This window comes from Danio rerio, chromosome 24 (assembly GCF_049306965.1).
Source record: "Danio rerio strain Tuebingen ecotype United States chromosome 24, GRCz12tu, whole genome shotgun sequence".
In the NCBI taxonomy this organism is placed as follows: Eukaryota; Metazoa; Chordata; class Actinopteri; order Cypriniformes; family Danionidae; genus Danio; species Danio rerio.
In genome coordinates, this window is record NC_133199.1 from 20,746,912 (window position 1) to 20,763,465 (window position 16,554).

The 16,554-nt window shown below is 35.2% G+C and overlaps 1 protein-coding gene across 4 annotated transcripts in view; it reads right to left on the bottom strand.

Moving 5' to 3' along the window:
• The window catches only part of mtrr (5-methyltetrahydrofolate-homocysteine methyltransferase reductase), a 49,856-nt gene that overhangs the window by 22,217 nt on the left and 11,085 nt on the right, over positions 1-16,554 (bottom strand). For all 4 annotated transcript variants that reach the window (NM_001386530.1, XM_073940454.1, XM_005162621.5 and 1 more), the window contains exons 10-12: positions 12,659-12,701; positions 11,999-12,185; positions 8,838-8,956 (exon numbers count right to left, since the gene is read on the bottom strand). In NM_001386530.1, the coding sequence (NP_001373459.1) occupies positions 8,838-8,956; positions 11,999-12,185; positions 12,659-12,701 (349 nt within the window). The remainder of the gene's footprint in view (positions 1-8,837; positions 8,957-11,998; positions 12,186-12,658; positions 12,702-16,554) is intronic.

Below are 16,554 nucleotides of genomic sequence, written 5' to 3' on the forward strand. Positions count from 1 at the left end.
CCAGCCATACCCATATTTTCTGCTCACAGTTCTCCAAGAACATTTAAGTTTCAGGGTTTTTTTTTTTACATTCTGAAAGACACTTGAACTGAAAGAGGGGTGTTTCATGACCCTTTAATTAAAAATCATGTCTTTAAACCTCGCAGACGCAACCATTTTTCACAACATTATCATACATTACAATTTTGACTTTATACCCACAGCCACATTTACAACTACTTCTCACCTCAATAGATGCTCACAATTCTTACATTTATTACTAATTTAAAATGTATCTACTTATTAAGAAAATGTATGGGAAATGATTTTCATTGAAAGTAATTACTTTATGCATTGTCTTGAAAAGATATTTAAATTAAAAACATTGACAAACACAGCCTCATCCATTTCCCCACTGGCCATCTCTTCTGAAAATGATATTTTGCGTGTCAGGGTTAATGTTTTTATACTACTATGGGTCCCGCCCACCTGCTCAAAGCTTGGCTCAACTGAGTTTGGCATTTGAACAAACAGAGGGTCCACAGCAGACCCATTAGCATCTGGGAGTTCAATATCCAATCTGGAAATGGGCTTCAATAAACTAGCTTTAGTGGGGCTTTATGCTGCCCCAGAGGGGCCGGTACCAATATGAAAAACCTGGATTCTATTTTGTAACACCATGCAGACCTGTTCCCAACCTGAATACAAATCAACTGTACTGCGACAGCAAGGACGACATATCCGCATCCCTAAAAGAAATTACAGCCTGCAGACGGCTAGAACAGCAGCTAGTGCAATAGCTGGTACCTTTTCATAAGTACAATGAAAGCGAGTCAGTAGCCCACCCTGAACATTCACCTTAATAAATCAGTATACTATGTAATCCTCCTCACTCTCTTTTTAAAATATCCGTAGCATTATGAAGGCAAAATGCTGGCTGTAACCTCAGAGCCCATTGTAGTCACTCAGAATAAAAAAATGTTGACCCTTGTTCTATGCTCAAAATCTGAACAATGAAAAGGAAGTGAACAAAGAAACAGATGTGGAAAAGCTTTTTATACCCCTTTATAACAGTTAACCACAGTTTTACTTTTCCTAGCGAAAATGTGAGTGTTTTGGGTGCCTGCCAAAGCATTGCTAAACATTCAGTAAGGTGTTCTAAGGGAATTTAATGCACTGTGGTTGTTACAGAGTTCTTGGTGATTGCCAAGGCCTTGCTAAAAAAAAAAATCTGTAAAGCAATCTAGGAAATTTAGTGTGTCAATATTAAAGTACCCCTGAAATCAAAATGTAAGTATTTGGGGTTTTAGTACCAATATGTAAATAATAAAGTTAGACGTTTTTATAAAAATAAAAACCATGACCATGAACTTGCTCCCTAGAATCTGAAATTAGTCAAACATTTACACATAATTGCGTGTCTGATAAATTGTGTAAAATCTTGCAAATATTAAATAGCCTGAATGATAAAAGGAGAAACCAATAAAATTCAGGATGCTGAAACACAACACACAAGTATATTCATATATATAATCATATATAAAGGAAAATACATTGCACACAAACATATACATAGCCAGCAAACAGTCAACTAGTGTCTAAAGTTAAATACATATAAAACATAAAAATAAAAACTTGACTCAGCATTGCTATTATAGACCGAGGCTGTCATAAGTCAGATGAACATTAGCTCAACAACTGATTGGAAGTTTTGGCTCCCTTTTTTAAAGGAGGTGGAGCTGCTTAATCGTACCATCAGTCTTTTGTTTCAACTGAAATTGTCACACATCAAACACAGCTGTGCATTCCAAGGCACTGCAGTGGTGTAATAACAATGAAAAAAAATTTTTATTGTTTAACTTCGAAAGGGCTTCATACCTAGAGAAGACAGCCCGTCAAAGTACAAACCAGTAAAGTGTGATAAAGTATACTATATAAAATATTTCTGTCATATACCATGCCAACTTTCACACAGATCAAACTACTCGTCCAGTTTCTTAATCATTGGACAAAAAAAAAAAAAAACACCCACGCAAACACAAAGCCAAGGCGACACAGTCAGCACACTGACAGAAAAGTCAGAACAGTTGCTTCTGACATGAAACAAAGCCTTTTACTATTTTTCTAAAACATTTGAATTTCTTCATGCATTATGAAAAAAAAATTGCTATAGAGACTCAGTTTAGACATGTGAATTTATTTTTTCTTTACTGCATGATATTGGAAATAAAACTGACATATTTAGATTTTCTGTGACATATATTGCAATATTAGGCCCGTAGCCAGCCTGGTGAAAAAGGTGCTTCTGTTGTTTTTTCTTTTTTGCAGTTATTTCCCTCATTTTCTATTTAATTATGAGGTTATAATACTGCATTTTAGTGACATTTTAAGCTGGATTAGCTTGTCGGATGGTCATTATAACCACACTTTTGATGTACCAAAATATTTCCTAAAAATTTAGAATAAAGAAATATGAATAAATACTAATCTTTAAAATACAAATAGATTAAATTGTGTTTCATTAGAAAAAAAGGGATCTGTTGAATTAAATTAAAAACTGTGGCCTATTGTAATTTATTAGGCAAATAACAAACTGGCCAGCACATTCAACTTTCCTTAGTCAGAATTTGGGGATTTTAATAATAAAAAACTAATACGAGTTTGCTTACTGATTAGCTGAAGTCACACTGATGTGTTGGTCAACAGATGCCTTGGCTTGGTCAAAGTGTTTTTCACATTTAGTTTTTAATATTTAGAGTTATTTTCACAATTTATGATGGTGTAGCAGTCAAAATAGGACAAATGAGCTCATAAATAGGACAAATTCTGGACCTTTGTCATTGAGAGGTGGGTCTTCCTAACCACCAGAACACCCTCCGGCTACCGGCCTGAATATGAATACAATTTCACCAATGACTTGAACAGCTTTATGAAGAATTCATATTTTAGAGGAATTTTGGTATTTTGCAACTGTATGAAATATAAATAAATTACAAGCGATAGACAAATTTTAATAGAACAATAATACATAGGAAATAAACACTGCTTTATGGTTTACTGTGGAGTCTAGTATTATTCAGGTACAGAAATTCAATAGTCACAAGTAAAATAGCACAAATGTTATAATTCCTTGAGCCAGAATACACAGGAAGGCGGATCAGTTACATTTACACAATAATGGCGTAGCCAAAAACAGAAATGTTGTAACAAAAAAAATTTTCACATTTACATATAAAGATTTTTAAAACAATCCACATGTACACATGTGAAAACTAGGCATGAGTTTTACCTTGTTGAAACTCGTGTAAACAAACAGGGAGAAAGCATAAAAAGTTTCCTGGTTTTGGCTAAAACATTGTCATCTAAATGCCCCACAGTCATACAATAAATAACACAAATGAACAATGCAAGATGTAGAAGGACTTTAAAAAATGTATACATGTATCATGAAATCAGTGATTCAATAAAACGGCTTCAAAACAAAAACAACGACTTCAGAAAAGCCAATCAATACTATTTAAAAGTTGAGGGTTAATCACTTACTAAATTTTGAATGAACTACCAGATTATATATTTTTGTATTAGTGTATCAACAAACAACAGGTACGCGTTGTTCCGCTTTGGTGTTTCAATGCAGTTGCACCGGTGCTAAGGTGTCGGAAACATCAACAATACTTATGCAAATTAACCCTCCTGGTAAACATTGGATGGTAAAAATCCTTCAAAATCATGTCCTTTAATTTTGTACTTCTAAATGTAATAAATGTTCTTATTTTTAGTGTTGAGTGCTCTCCTCCTAAAACTCAGTGGCAGCCGGCAAACAGATGAATTGGTTTTGACCTTTTGTGAGATTCTCCCACTTTCTCCACAGCACAATACATTTCCGGCTGTCTGCCTGCTGCCATTGATTTACAGATGAGGAAAATCGAAGCATCCCATGCTGTTTGCTCCTAAAGAGGAAACACTAAGCTTTGTGACACAAACAATGTCCTGCTGACAGAATAGTGATCGTTATCTTTAATTGAAGGCTGGCATCAAGGGTAGCTGTATTTAGGAGAATCTTAAGCGCAAGAAAACAAAGTTCAACAGCTAATGCTGATGGTAAACCTGCACGTCCATGACTAATCCGTCTTGTATTCATTACACAATTGTGCATGATTATGTCTAGGAAAATGCTTTTGTAAATGTGCAAATTGCTTGTATATAATTCTCTTACAACCAAGCATGCAACATGCATTATAACGAACTTTACCGAACTAAACTTTTCTTAAAGGATTTTGATTTGATGCTTTTAAATGTATTTTAGGCAGTACGGTATCCAAGAAAGTCACTGGTTCTGGTCTCAGCTGGGCCAGTTGGTGTTTCTGTGAGGAGTTTGCATGTTTTCCCAGTGTTTGTGTGGGTTTCCTCCGGGTGCTCCAGTTTCTCCCACAGTCCAAAGACGTGCTGTAGGTGAACTGGGTAAACTAAATTGTCTGTAGTGTGTGAATGAGTGCGTGTATGGGTGTTTCCCTAATACTGGATTGCGGCTGAAAGGACACCACTGCAGAAAACATATACTAGAATATGGAATATTTCAACCTCTGAAATAGAGACCAAGCTGACAGAAAATTAATGAATGAATGAATGGATGGATGAATTCCATTTTAAAAGAATCAAATCCAAATCCTTTAGATTTACACCTGTTTGCAATATTTGGCTACTAGATGATAAACACAGTTTGTCATAATTTAAGACTCAAACATATCACAATATTGTTAGATTTAAAGCTGTTGCATCAGTGTGCAGTCTTGCTTCATGTGTAGTACATGCACATAAAAACAAAAGCTGTTTTAGATTACTGGAGTATGTTTTTCAAAAATAATATTTCTTAAATATTAAATTATAATTTAAATAAATAAATAAATGACTTGCTGTTTATTTGTATGCGCCCTTCTAAATTGGAGCTTTTTGTATTATAATAAAAATAAATATGTATAGTCTATCTTGTTCTATCCCATTCATCATATGTTGTTGGCTCAAAAACTAAAACTGCTATACATTTAAATTAAAATAACTTAAATGCATTTGCTTCTATAGTTAGCTTTTCATAAACAAATTTGTGTCTTTTTTTAAAGTTTATAGCTATACATTTTTTATTTGCTCCCAACTAAATACTTAAATTTATAATGTTTACATTTTATATTTTAATGTTTACATTTATTTATCTATATTAAATATCAAAAATTACTTCTGCTGCTAAATTATCTTCTAATCTAGTTTTTTAATATTTAACACATTATGGTTTTATATATACAGTTAATGTCAAAATTATTAGCACTACTGTGAAGTTTGTATTTTGTCAAATTTGCCTGGAATGAAAGCAGTTTTCCCTTTTTTCTCTTTTTTTTTCGCTTTTTTAAGGACAATGACAATTATATTTAAATTGCAACCTAAAAATTCTTATATTGCATTTTAAGCTGAATACTTTCTTGCAAAATAACTAAAAAATATGATGTACTCTTGCCATGGCAAAAAAACAAGAAATTAGTTATTAAAACCAAGTTAAAAATGTGTTGGAAAAAAAATCTCTCTGTTGGGAATTATTTAAAAAAAGAATCAACATATCACAGGAGGGTTAATCAATTTGACTTCAATTATATGTATGTGTGTGTAATAATAATAGTACCGATAATAACACTAACATACTAATATAATGATTTATATACACAGTCCAGGGGAATAATAGTCATACTACCAATATAACTAATGCACCAAGAAATAATTAATAAACAAATCTGTTACAAATGCATGGCCTGGAGCCAAACAAACACATTCAACTGCATAACTCGACCTTGATGGTTTGAAAGGTGATGTGATGTTTGAGGACAACTTTTGTCATTCATCATTAATGTCTCATCCCACTCTCATCACCCTCCCGACATTCATCAAGCGTGCTTGGCTCGGACATTCACCCCTGTGATTACCTGTGGCCCTCATGACACTTACAAACTATTGGTGTACACACACACACACACACACACACACACACAGCAGGAATCCCATCACCATCTAACCCTGCGCCAGGGCAGACGGCTTCATTCATATGTAGTCCTGGAGTGTCACTCTTCATAGGCCTTTGGCACAGGGTATAAATCACGCACACCGAGATGACAGGCCTCCACAAGACACCTTTACAACCACATCCTGAATTTATGCCCTTCTTCATTGTAACACCAGGGTCTTCAGAAACACTATTAGGCCTCACAGATAATGTGGCAGCAAGCAGGTCAATAACACATTTACACTTTCTCTTCTTCCCTCAACCTATCTGGATTTATCCTCATCACCCTAGAGCTGTTTTTATGCCGCTTTTGCGAATCAAAATCGATAAACTTCTTTCCGCTTTTAAAACCTGGTTTATTTTTCTACATTTAATATTTATATCATATGATATAGACCAGCAATATTACATGATGGCTGTTTTTGTCCTATAGATCACAAGTGCATTGATATTTCTAACAGTTCATTTAAATAAAAATTGATATACAGTTGAAGTCAGAATTATCAGCCATCCTGAATTATTAGACCCTGTATATTTCCCTCAATTTTTGTTTAATGGAAAGAAGACTGTTTTTCAACACATTTCTAAACATAATAGGTAATTTAATAGTTCATTTCTAATAACTAATTTCTTTCATTTTTGCCAGTACATAATACTTTCTTAGATATTTTTTAAGACAGTAGTATTCAGTTTAAAGTGCAATTTAAAGGCTTAGCAGGGCTGATTATGCAAGTTAAAGGCTGGTTTAAACTTCTGCACCGAGTGATTGGCGTGACCCATGGCGCATCCCTTGCATGTTGTCGTACATTTATATTTCTGCGCGATGTGTGTGTCCTTGCAATAACACTTCCAAAACGCTAGCTGGCAGTAGGTGTTTATGTTTCTCTGTGTCGAGTTTCTCTACTGGTGAACGCAACCTTAATGTAAAAGTAGCTCAAATTTGCTTATTTTGAGGCAGGAATCAGCAAACGTGTACAACTTTAATCATAAGATAAACACAAAACCAAAGTCTGCATCTGGAGCTTCTTCACGCTGCTCCACACTTGTAAACACTTACTCCATCGGGTTCATGCGGCTCTCGGTCCCGCCCACACTCATCATTGTTGCAATGGTAGTTACATTTTTTTGTGAGGTGCACATCAGCAACGCAGACAGCCACAGCGAGGGCTATGCATCCACACGCAGGCAGTGCCAGAGCATACGCATCCGTTTGACACAGAAGTATATATATCAGCCTATGGTAATTATGCAATTCACTGTATAACGATGGCTGGTTTTGTAACCAATATAAAAATTTGCTTAAAGGGATAAAAATAATGACCTTAAATGTTTTTTTTTTTTTTAATTAGTAACTGCTTTTATTCTAACCAAAATAAACAAATAAGAATTTCTCCGGATTTGTGCATGCGTGGGAATTTAAGAAAATTAAATTCACAGAAGGGCTAATAATTTTGACTTCAACTATGTTTTATACAGGGTTCGAACACGTTTCAAGGTCAAATTTAGACAGTTTTCAAGCACTTTCAGGTGCATTTTCAAACTTTTCCAGAACTCACATGATAAATATCAGATGCTGTTTGTTACAATTCTTTAGAAAACTAGAAAAATTTGATGGCATCTTTGTCCCAAGCCCAACATAGAATTAGTCATTTAGTCTCCTAAAAATAATTTTCTTGCTTTTTTAAATGTGCCATTTTTTTTAAATAGTTCAGTAGTATTACCTATTTAATAACATTGACTTATGAAAGCAGTACAATCACATTTTCATGCACTTACTCCAAAGCCTAAGCACGTCTCAAACCTTGACAAGCCTACATTAAAATATAATAGTTGAAGTCAGAATCAGTAGCCCCCCTGAATTATGAGCCCCCCTGTTTATTTTTTTCCCAAATGTCTGTTTAACAGAGAGCAGATTTTTTTCCAACACATTCCAAATTAATAGTTTTTATAACTCATTTCTAATAACCGATTTATTTTATCTTTGCCATGATGACAATACATTATGTTTGACTAGATATTTTTCAAGACACTTCTATACAGCTTAAAGTGACATTTAAAGGCTTAACTAGGTTAATTAGGTTAACTAGGCAGGATAGGGTAATTAGACAAGTTACTGTATAACGATGGTTTGTTCTGTAGACTATTAGAAAACAAAGGGCTAATAATTTTGACCTTAAAATTATTTTTAAATGAAATTTAAAATTTAAAAACTAAAAATTAATTAAAACTGCTTTTATTCTAGCAGGGGGGGGGGCTAATAATTCTGACTTTAACTGTATATATAATTTCTAGTTTGTTCATTTCTGATCAACACAGTGTTTCTTTCTGACTGAATCAGTTGTATTGAATTAACTGAGTGAGCCAATGATTCAATGCCATTCAAGTAAGGAGTGCTTTACTTCATTGCTGAATAAATGAACAAATCCTTTAAACGAATAAGGTGAATTTATGATTCAATGTCTACTTTTTTTATACTCGTCTACTTGATTTTCATTAACACAATAATTACTCATTTTGTGTGTTTGTTTCAGAATTTGATCATTACTTTCAGTAGCATTTAGCAGTGATTGGTTAGCATTTTCAAGTTACCTTAATGGCCGTTACATTAACATAATTTTTCCGCTTATTGTTTTATCAGGCCCGATTTTGATATCTGTGCAAAAATGTTATCCCATTGCACAACAATGACTATTAAATATCCTGGCAACTACAATAAATAAATAAAACATTAAGAAAATAATACAGTTACAGAGTCAACAAAACAAAAGGGTGAAGGGGGTAAAAAGCATAGTTTAAAAAAAACTCCTGAACGTACCTCTGTTGGAGAAATCCAATAAAAGGTGCAACACCAGTCCCAGGTCCAACCATGACTACAGGAACACAGGGGTCGGATGGTAAGTGGAAGGTGCTGCTGGGACGAGCTCTGACATGTACCTGAATGTGACATTTAGATACAATCAATTTTAAGTGCAGATGGGACATCTATAGTCTCAAATCCCCCACATAACATCCATTTAAGGTTGTAGGCAGAAACTATTTTCTTTTACAAAAACAAACATTGTCTATTTTGAGATGTTGGGTTTTTGACTTCTAATAAAGTGTTTTGTAGTTGTTGTTTTCAGACTAATGGAAAGAAAAGACATTAAGCGTTTCTTTTGTCCCCTTTTATCGATTTTTTAAAAATTATTTTATTCAATTTTATGAAATGTGCTATATAAATAAACTTGCCTTGCCTTGATTCTACATTTTATTTCACAAAAAAGTTAAACTAATATATATATATATATATATATATATATATATATATATATATATATATATATATATTAGCGCTGTCAAAATTAGTGCGTTAACGCATGCAATTAATTTTAAATAATTAACGTGTTAAAAAAAATTACCGCAATTAACACAGTTGCAGGTTTTTTTTCTTCCTGTTGTGGTGGACGTGTGTTTACAATGCAATAAATGTGAATAAGACCAAGGAAGCACTTTTTGAAGGCAAGTTTCAGTATAAAACAATTAGTCGCATCACCAGGCTCTCCAAAGATTCATGCAATTTTGGGTGTTTCATTTTTCACTTTCGACTTCTGTTGTAAGTTGATACCACATGGCGAACAGAAAGAAAATCCTCCGCATTTCGTGACTCTGTGTTCCTTTAAGGTAATAAAATCACTGCTTAGGCTATACGGTAGAATTTTAATAAGAGTATAATCTTAATCATATTAAAATCGGAGTATTGGTGTCTTATGTAGATGTACTCAGAAAGTCTGGTGAAGTCGCGAGCTGTCAAAGACAGGGCATTACTCTGCCTTTCAGCATGAGCCCTCCAAGTTTAGCGTGTTTCCTCATTAAACGCAACGAAAGCGTATGCTTCGCGTTGTTGTGTCAGAATCCTTGTGAAATACAGTAATACTTTTGGACGCTTAGTTTAGGACGCTTAGCAAATTTAATGAACGTGATCATGCGTATTGAATCTGAGGGGAGTCGCTCCAGTATGGAAGGCCGTTGGGGCCAAAACGTCTGCAGCGCGTTGTGTGTGTGTCTGTGTGTGTGTCTGTGTCAGGCCCGTTGAGGGGTGTCAGGGGTGGAGTGAGCGACGTATCTGAGTAGGGGCGTGTGCGCGCGAGACGTACCTGAAGGACGGTGGGCGTGAGTTGCGTGCGACATAGGCTACCTGAAGAGCTAGGATGGATGCGGGAGGATTAAGAAAAATTGTTTCTACTCTATATCTAATGTTCTCAACTCACAGCAATAAAACTTTACAATGAGTGCAACAGTTTCTATTCTATAGTTTATTATTATAATTTTTCATTTTCCATATCTGCAATTCCTGTATTTTGGCATCTTTTTGCAGTCCACTTAGAATCCAACATGGATATCAATGTTTTCTTTATTGGCATTGATTGTTTTGAAATTTAAATGTCATTAATATGCCTGTGTTTTAATTTCTTTAATAAATATGGCTGTCAAGCCAGGATCTTGATGGTTTATTGTGGGTATGTTGTTTACATGAAGAAATCTGTGTTACAAGTTAAACAAAAATTCTATTAAACAATTATTTTTTTTTATTTTGATTCTTATAAACAATTATATTTTGAATTGAAATAGTTTTTGTCTTGCGTTTACATTAATTTTACATTTGAATAGCCAACATTACAAGTTTCAGTATTTTAAATGCGATTAATCGCGATTAATTTAAAAAAAAAATACATACATACATTAATTAGTAAAATTTTTTTTAATCGATTGACAGCACCAAAATATATATATATATATATATATACACACACACACACACACACACACACACACACACACACACATAGTTTATATATTTTTTTGTCTATTTACAGTACTTTCAAAATTACAGTAGGGCTGCTCAATTATGGAAAAATCATAATTACAATTATTTTGGTCATAATTGTAATTACGATTATTCAAAATGAAGTACTGTTGGAAGTCAGAATTATTCACCCTCCTATAATTTTTTTTTTTTTTTTAAACAACCTGTCACTTTAAGAGCAGTACGGTTCTGATTTATGGTTTCACTTTCACATGTCTTTTGATTCTCAACTTGTTATTACATAAATGAGGGTTAATATGAAGAATCACTAAACACAGCGTTGACACAAATGTGCATGTATTTGACCATTAAACCGCTCACATTAAGATGGCTTTAGATGTGTGTGTTCTGCTCGTCTCTGACTGTGAGCGCATACACACACACAACAGCATGCGATCTCTTTCATGCTTTTAAAAACATGAATGATTCGAATGTACATCAATGAATGATGCGCATCCCGTGCTGCCAAGTTACATTACAGTACATGCTTTTAGTAATTTTCATGTGAAACTGAGCTTTGCAAAGCAACAAATGTGTACAACTGGAAAGGGGGCGATATATGATTCAATAATCAGTTATCTCGATTAATGTTTTTCATAATTGTTAGAAGCCAAAATTAAAATTTGAAACTGAATTTCGATTAATTGTACAGCTCCAAGTGATAGTGATAAAAAACAAAGTGAATGTTTTTACATTTAAAAACATTTAAAATGTTTTTTTTTTAATAATCTGATTTGCATTAGTTGTATGCAAATTAGCGCAAATTTCCTTAAATAATAGAGTTTGTGTATTTTAAGATATATTTGCAAATGCAATCAATTAACTGTGGGAGCAAAGTGATAAATATTAGTTTCTATGCCAATCCCCTGCAGCATCTTGCCTTGACTAAAAAAAAAAACACTTCCACACATTTAACTGATAGCATCTAAACCACCATCTTTAGTCCTATGATTATTAGTATGATTAATTATTGTTGTGCTGCAAGGATTAGTCCACATTCTTCAAAGCTTATTTTTGTTTACCTTTTACCTCAAATCAAACAACCCAATTCGTCCCAAATCCTCCCAGGGACTGTGAGAAGCTAATTTGAAGGTGAGCGGGCTCCGCTAATGTGTGTTGTCTACAGTGCTAACCTTCGGCAGGGCTGATGTGCCTGGACGCTCTGAAGCCAGTGCCGTCCCATGAGGCTCCAAGATTGAGGAGACGTGATCGACCAGCCAGCCCGTACACAACCCCTTCCTCGCCGGATGCTCGGGACGTGCTGGGAACTCCACAACATTGAACACCAAATGAACTTTCCCCGGGTGCTGAAGGCTGGAGCTGTGGAACGCAAACGAAAATAAGAGGCTAAGCGCTAACAATCCAGAACCAACCCTGAACATGAGCAAGCCGGTGGACCTCATTATCTCCCTCTTAATGGCCTGCCCGTATAAGACCCTGGGGAGCCCTGCTGACCGGACTTTAATATTTCAGAGCCCTAATGTTTCGGTGTTATTATACCAGCATCAGCGTAGCGAACATAAGACATTAGTGTAGATGCCAGACCACTTACAAGCCAAATACAAGAGCTGAAAACAAATAAAAGTGGCAGGCGGTTTTAAAATGCGGCTTACTTTGATCATGATAAATAGAGTATCGTCGACTGACACTGAAATCACATCTGTCTACAATAAAACCGTGTGACATCAAAGCAGGATGCAGACAGAAATAATGACCTAAAACCTGGATATGTCTCCACTTTAATTTGTGTGCCCCAATATAAAGCGCAGGTGTTTTAAAAGAGGTCTCTTTACCTGGCGGCGGAGTAGGCTCGGGGTTGAAGCTTTGGCAAGTGTTCTGTAATGAAGCAGAGGAGAGATCAGAGATGGAGATGCTTTTTTGACCTTGAGGTTGTTCCCCTGGGGCTCGAGTTTCGCTTTTACACAAGTCTTTAGAGTTTCATCTGTGGACTGAATGAGGGCTAATTTCTCAGAATAGCTCAATTCACAACACAATGTTTCATTACAGCAAATTTTTAGGACAGAAAAGCAAGTATAGGACATCCATAGAAGGAAAAATGGTTCAATTTTTGAGAAAGTATGTGTCAACTCAGTTAACATAAATATTTAGTGTTTTGCAAATATCTTTGTTTGTGTTAAGCTGTGGTTTGTGCTTGGGAAGTTCTGCCTGCGGCACTGCAAAAATGGGCAGGATTAAACAATGTGATTAGACATTGATAAAAGTGAGCGATTATTCCATGTTTTAAATTTCTGTACAGAGAGGACAGGTTTTGATCTTTTATTAGTCTCACGCCATCACGTGATGTGATTTTGCAGGTAATGCTGTGGTCACACTAGCATTTGAGCTTGCCAAATTCTGTTGTTTGGCACTGTGAAATGGCAGTGGGAATAAACAAGATGATTAGACATTGATAAAAGCGAGTGAATGCTCCATATTTTTAATTTCTGCCCAGAGAGGTTATGTTTTGATCTTCTATTGGTCTTGGGCAATCACGTGATGCAAGTTTACCAAGCTTGAACTTTTGACTTCAGCGAAACGTGCTGATAGAGTCTAGATACTATAGGATACAGCTGCGCATACACACATCAATATAGCATCATTTTTATGACACTGTATAAAAATAATTAATATTTTTACAGTACTGTGACAGTTGGGAATAGACATTAAAAAAAACTATTTATTGGGTAATTTAATAACATGCAAGGTAATAAATGATGCAAGGTACAACTACTGTTTTTACATTACAGTAATGAGTAATGATTGTATTTAGAGATGGAGTGGATGGTAGTAATATACAGTTAATGCAAAATTAAATAATATAAATAATTCTCGTTAACTTCAGGACGCAACCATATCTGATCTAGCAACAACCGGGGTAAAAATGAATTAAATACCATTCATTCATTTTCTTGTCGGCTTAGTCCCATTATTAATCTGAGGTCACCACAGCAGAATGAACCGCCAACTTATCCAGCATGTTTTTTGCCAGCTGACCCAGCCGAGCCTCGAACCAGTGACCTTCTTGCTGTGAGGCTACAGCACTACCTACTGCGCCACTGTATCGCCTAAAATACAATAAATGGGAAATTTAATAATTACTACAAATAATTCTCATTAACCTTGAGCCGCAACCATATCTGATATAGCAACAACCGGGTTAGACGTCAATAAAATACAAATATTGAGAAATTTAATAAATAAAACAAATAATTCTCGTTAACTTCCGGCCATAACCAAACCTGATCTAGCAACAACCGGGGTAGACGTTAATAAAATACAATTGGTGGGAAACTTAATAATTACTATAAATAATTCTCATTAACTTTCAGCCGCAATTTTATCTGATCTAGCAACAAGCGGGGTGGACGTAAATAAAATACAATTAATAGGAAATTTAATAAATAATATAAGTAAGTTTCGTTAACTTCCATCCGCAACCATATCTGATCTGGCAACAACCGTTGTAGACGTTAATAAAATACAGTTAGTGGGAAATGTAATAATTATTGGAAGTAATTCTTGTTAACTTCTGGCAGTAACTTTATCTGATCTAGCAACAACAACAAAACTTGTTGCATAAGCTTGCATTTCCAGTCAGCCGCAATCGTATGTGTTTTAATGGAAGTCTAAGGGGTGAAAAGTGCAGTGTGACCACGGCTTTACACAGAAGAAAGAAACTCAAATTAGTTTAAAAACAATGAAGGATAAGTACATGATATAATTTATAGTTTTGATTTAACTCATTATTTAAGTCTCTATAAAAATGGTCTCAAACTTAATTCCTGGAGGGCCACAGCTCTGCACAGTTTAGCTTCAACTCACACCTGCTAAGTTTCTAGTAGTGTTGAACACAGATAAGTTGAATCAGGTGTGTTTAATTAGGGTTAGAGCAAGACGGTGCAGAACTGTGGCCCTAAAAATATTGAGTTAAAGACCCATGCTCTTTAATCTTAATGTAAAAACTACACTATCTTAAATATTATATGGAATAGCTCAGTTTTATTAAAACAATTTGAATACTTAAACTTAACTTCTTTATACAAGAAACAGAATTACAATGCAATGCAACATATGTGAATACAAAAAAAAAAAAGCTTAAAAAGAGTTAAAACTTCAGGGCAGCGCGGAGCTTTTGGGTAGTGATGTCACTTCACAGCAAGAAGGTCGCTGGTTTGAGCCTCGGTTGGGTCAGTTGGCATTTCTGTGTGGAGTTAGCATGTTCTCCCTATGTTGGTGTGTGGGTTTCCTCTGGGTGCTCCAGTTTCTCCCACAGTCCAAAGACATATGCTACAGGTGAATTGGGTAGGCTAAATTGTCCGTAGTGTATGAGTGTTAATGGGTGTGTATTGGTGTTTCCCAGTGATGGGTTGCAGGTGAAAGGATGTCTGTTGTGCAAAATATATGCTGGATAAGTCGGCAGTTCATTGTGCTGTGGCAACCCCTGATTAATACAGGGACTAAGCCGAAAAGAAATGAAGTTAAAACTAACACACATAGACACACAGACAGACACACACATACATACATACATACATATATATGGTGAAATTATGTAACACTGTTATCTATTTACCTACTCTTTTGTATGTTGTAGGGCTGTAATTTATAAATAATTTATAATGCCTAATTTATAACATTACCATAGTATTTGTAGTGCATTGAGTGTGAGATATGGAACTCGCATATCAGGAATATGTGTTGTGTTGGCAGAAAGAAAGAAGAAATGCCCGCATTGGTTTAGCGTTTTTCCTTCTACAAACACAACAGCAGTCTGGAAGTTCTTGCGCTGCTTTTTTTCAGGGTTAATTGTGACATTGTAATGGTCGCTTATGGTTTGATATGCATTGTATGTCATGTCCCCTTTAAGAGGACTTCTTCTGTGGTTGTTTTATCTTTGAGACGGAAGCATGCCTGCATGGAAGCTCAGTTCAGTTCTGGCGAGCTCTAAGAAATGTGTGATGGTTGTTCTACCACTGTATCATTCTTTTATTTCAATAATGTAACATTTTATTTTGCAAAGGATGATTAAGTGACTTTTTCTTTCCCTTTTGCCTATTCAACTGTTATTGACTGGCACGCATGTAGTCGACAGCACTTGGGAGAAATGCATAAAAGCCAATAGGAAGAGCGAAAACTCTTTTTTTTCCATTCCTAAAAGTCTCCGTGTAAACGCTAGGACACCTGGCACCAATCACAATATATCGATTGCGACAGAGAAATACTGTAGATTTTAATAGACTGTATGGAGATATCTCTGTAGACGAATGGCATTTCATGTGACGTTTAGTCTTATAATCTTAAAATGTGAACTAAATCAGCTGTTTTGTCATCGCTTTAGACAGCCTTGGCCTCGTGCCAATGCATGTATCGCACCAGTGCAGATATGCAGCCATATCGCACTGCTACTCATGTGATATATTTATTTATACAACAGTTCTGTCTGGTTCTCAAATCTGATTGGCTGATAGCCGTGCGATATTCTGCAATATCAGAACTCCTACAGCCTCTTTACCCTTTGTGTATTACTCCACCCACATACAACCAGCAAAAAGCAGACACTACACATCTAAAGTTTAAAAGATGCACGCTCAACTGTTTAATTGTCAGCTTATGATTTGAATCCGGATGAAAGTAGTTCCTCATACAAAAGGGTTTTTAAGACTCTTCATGTTTGATTTTGTTTTTATAT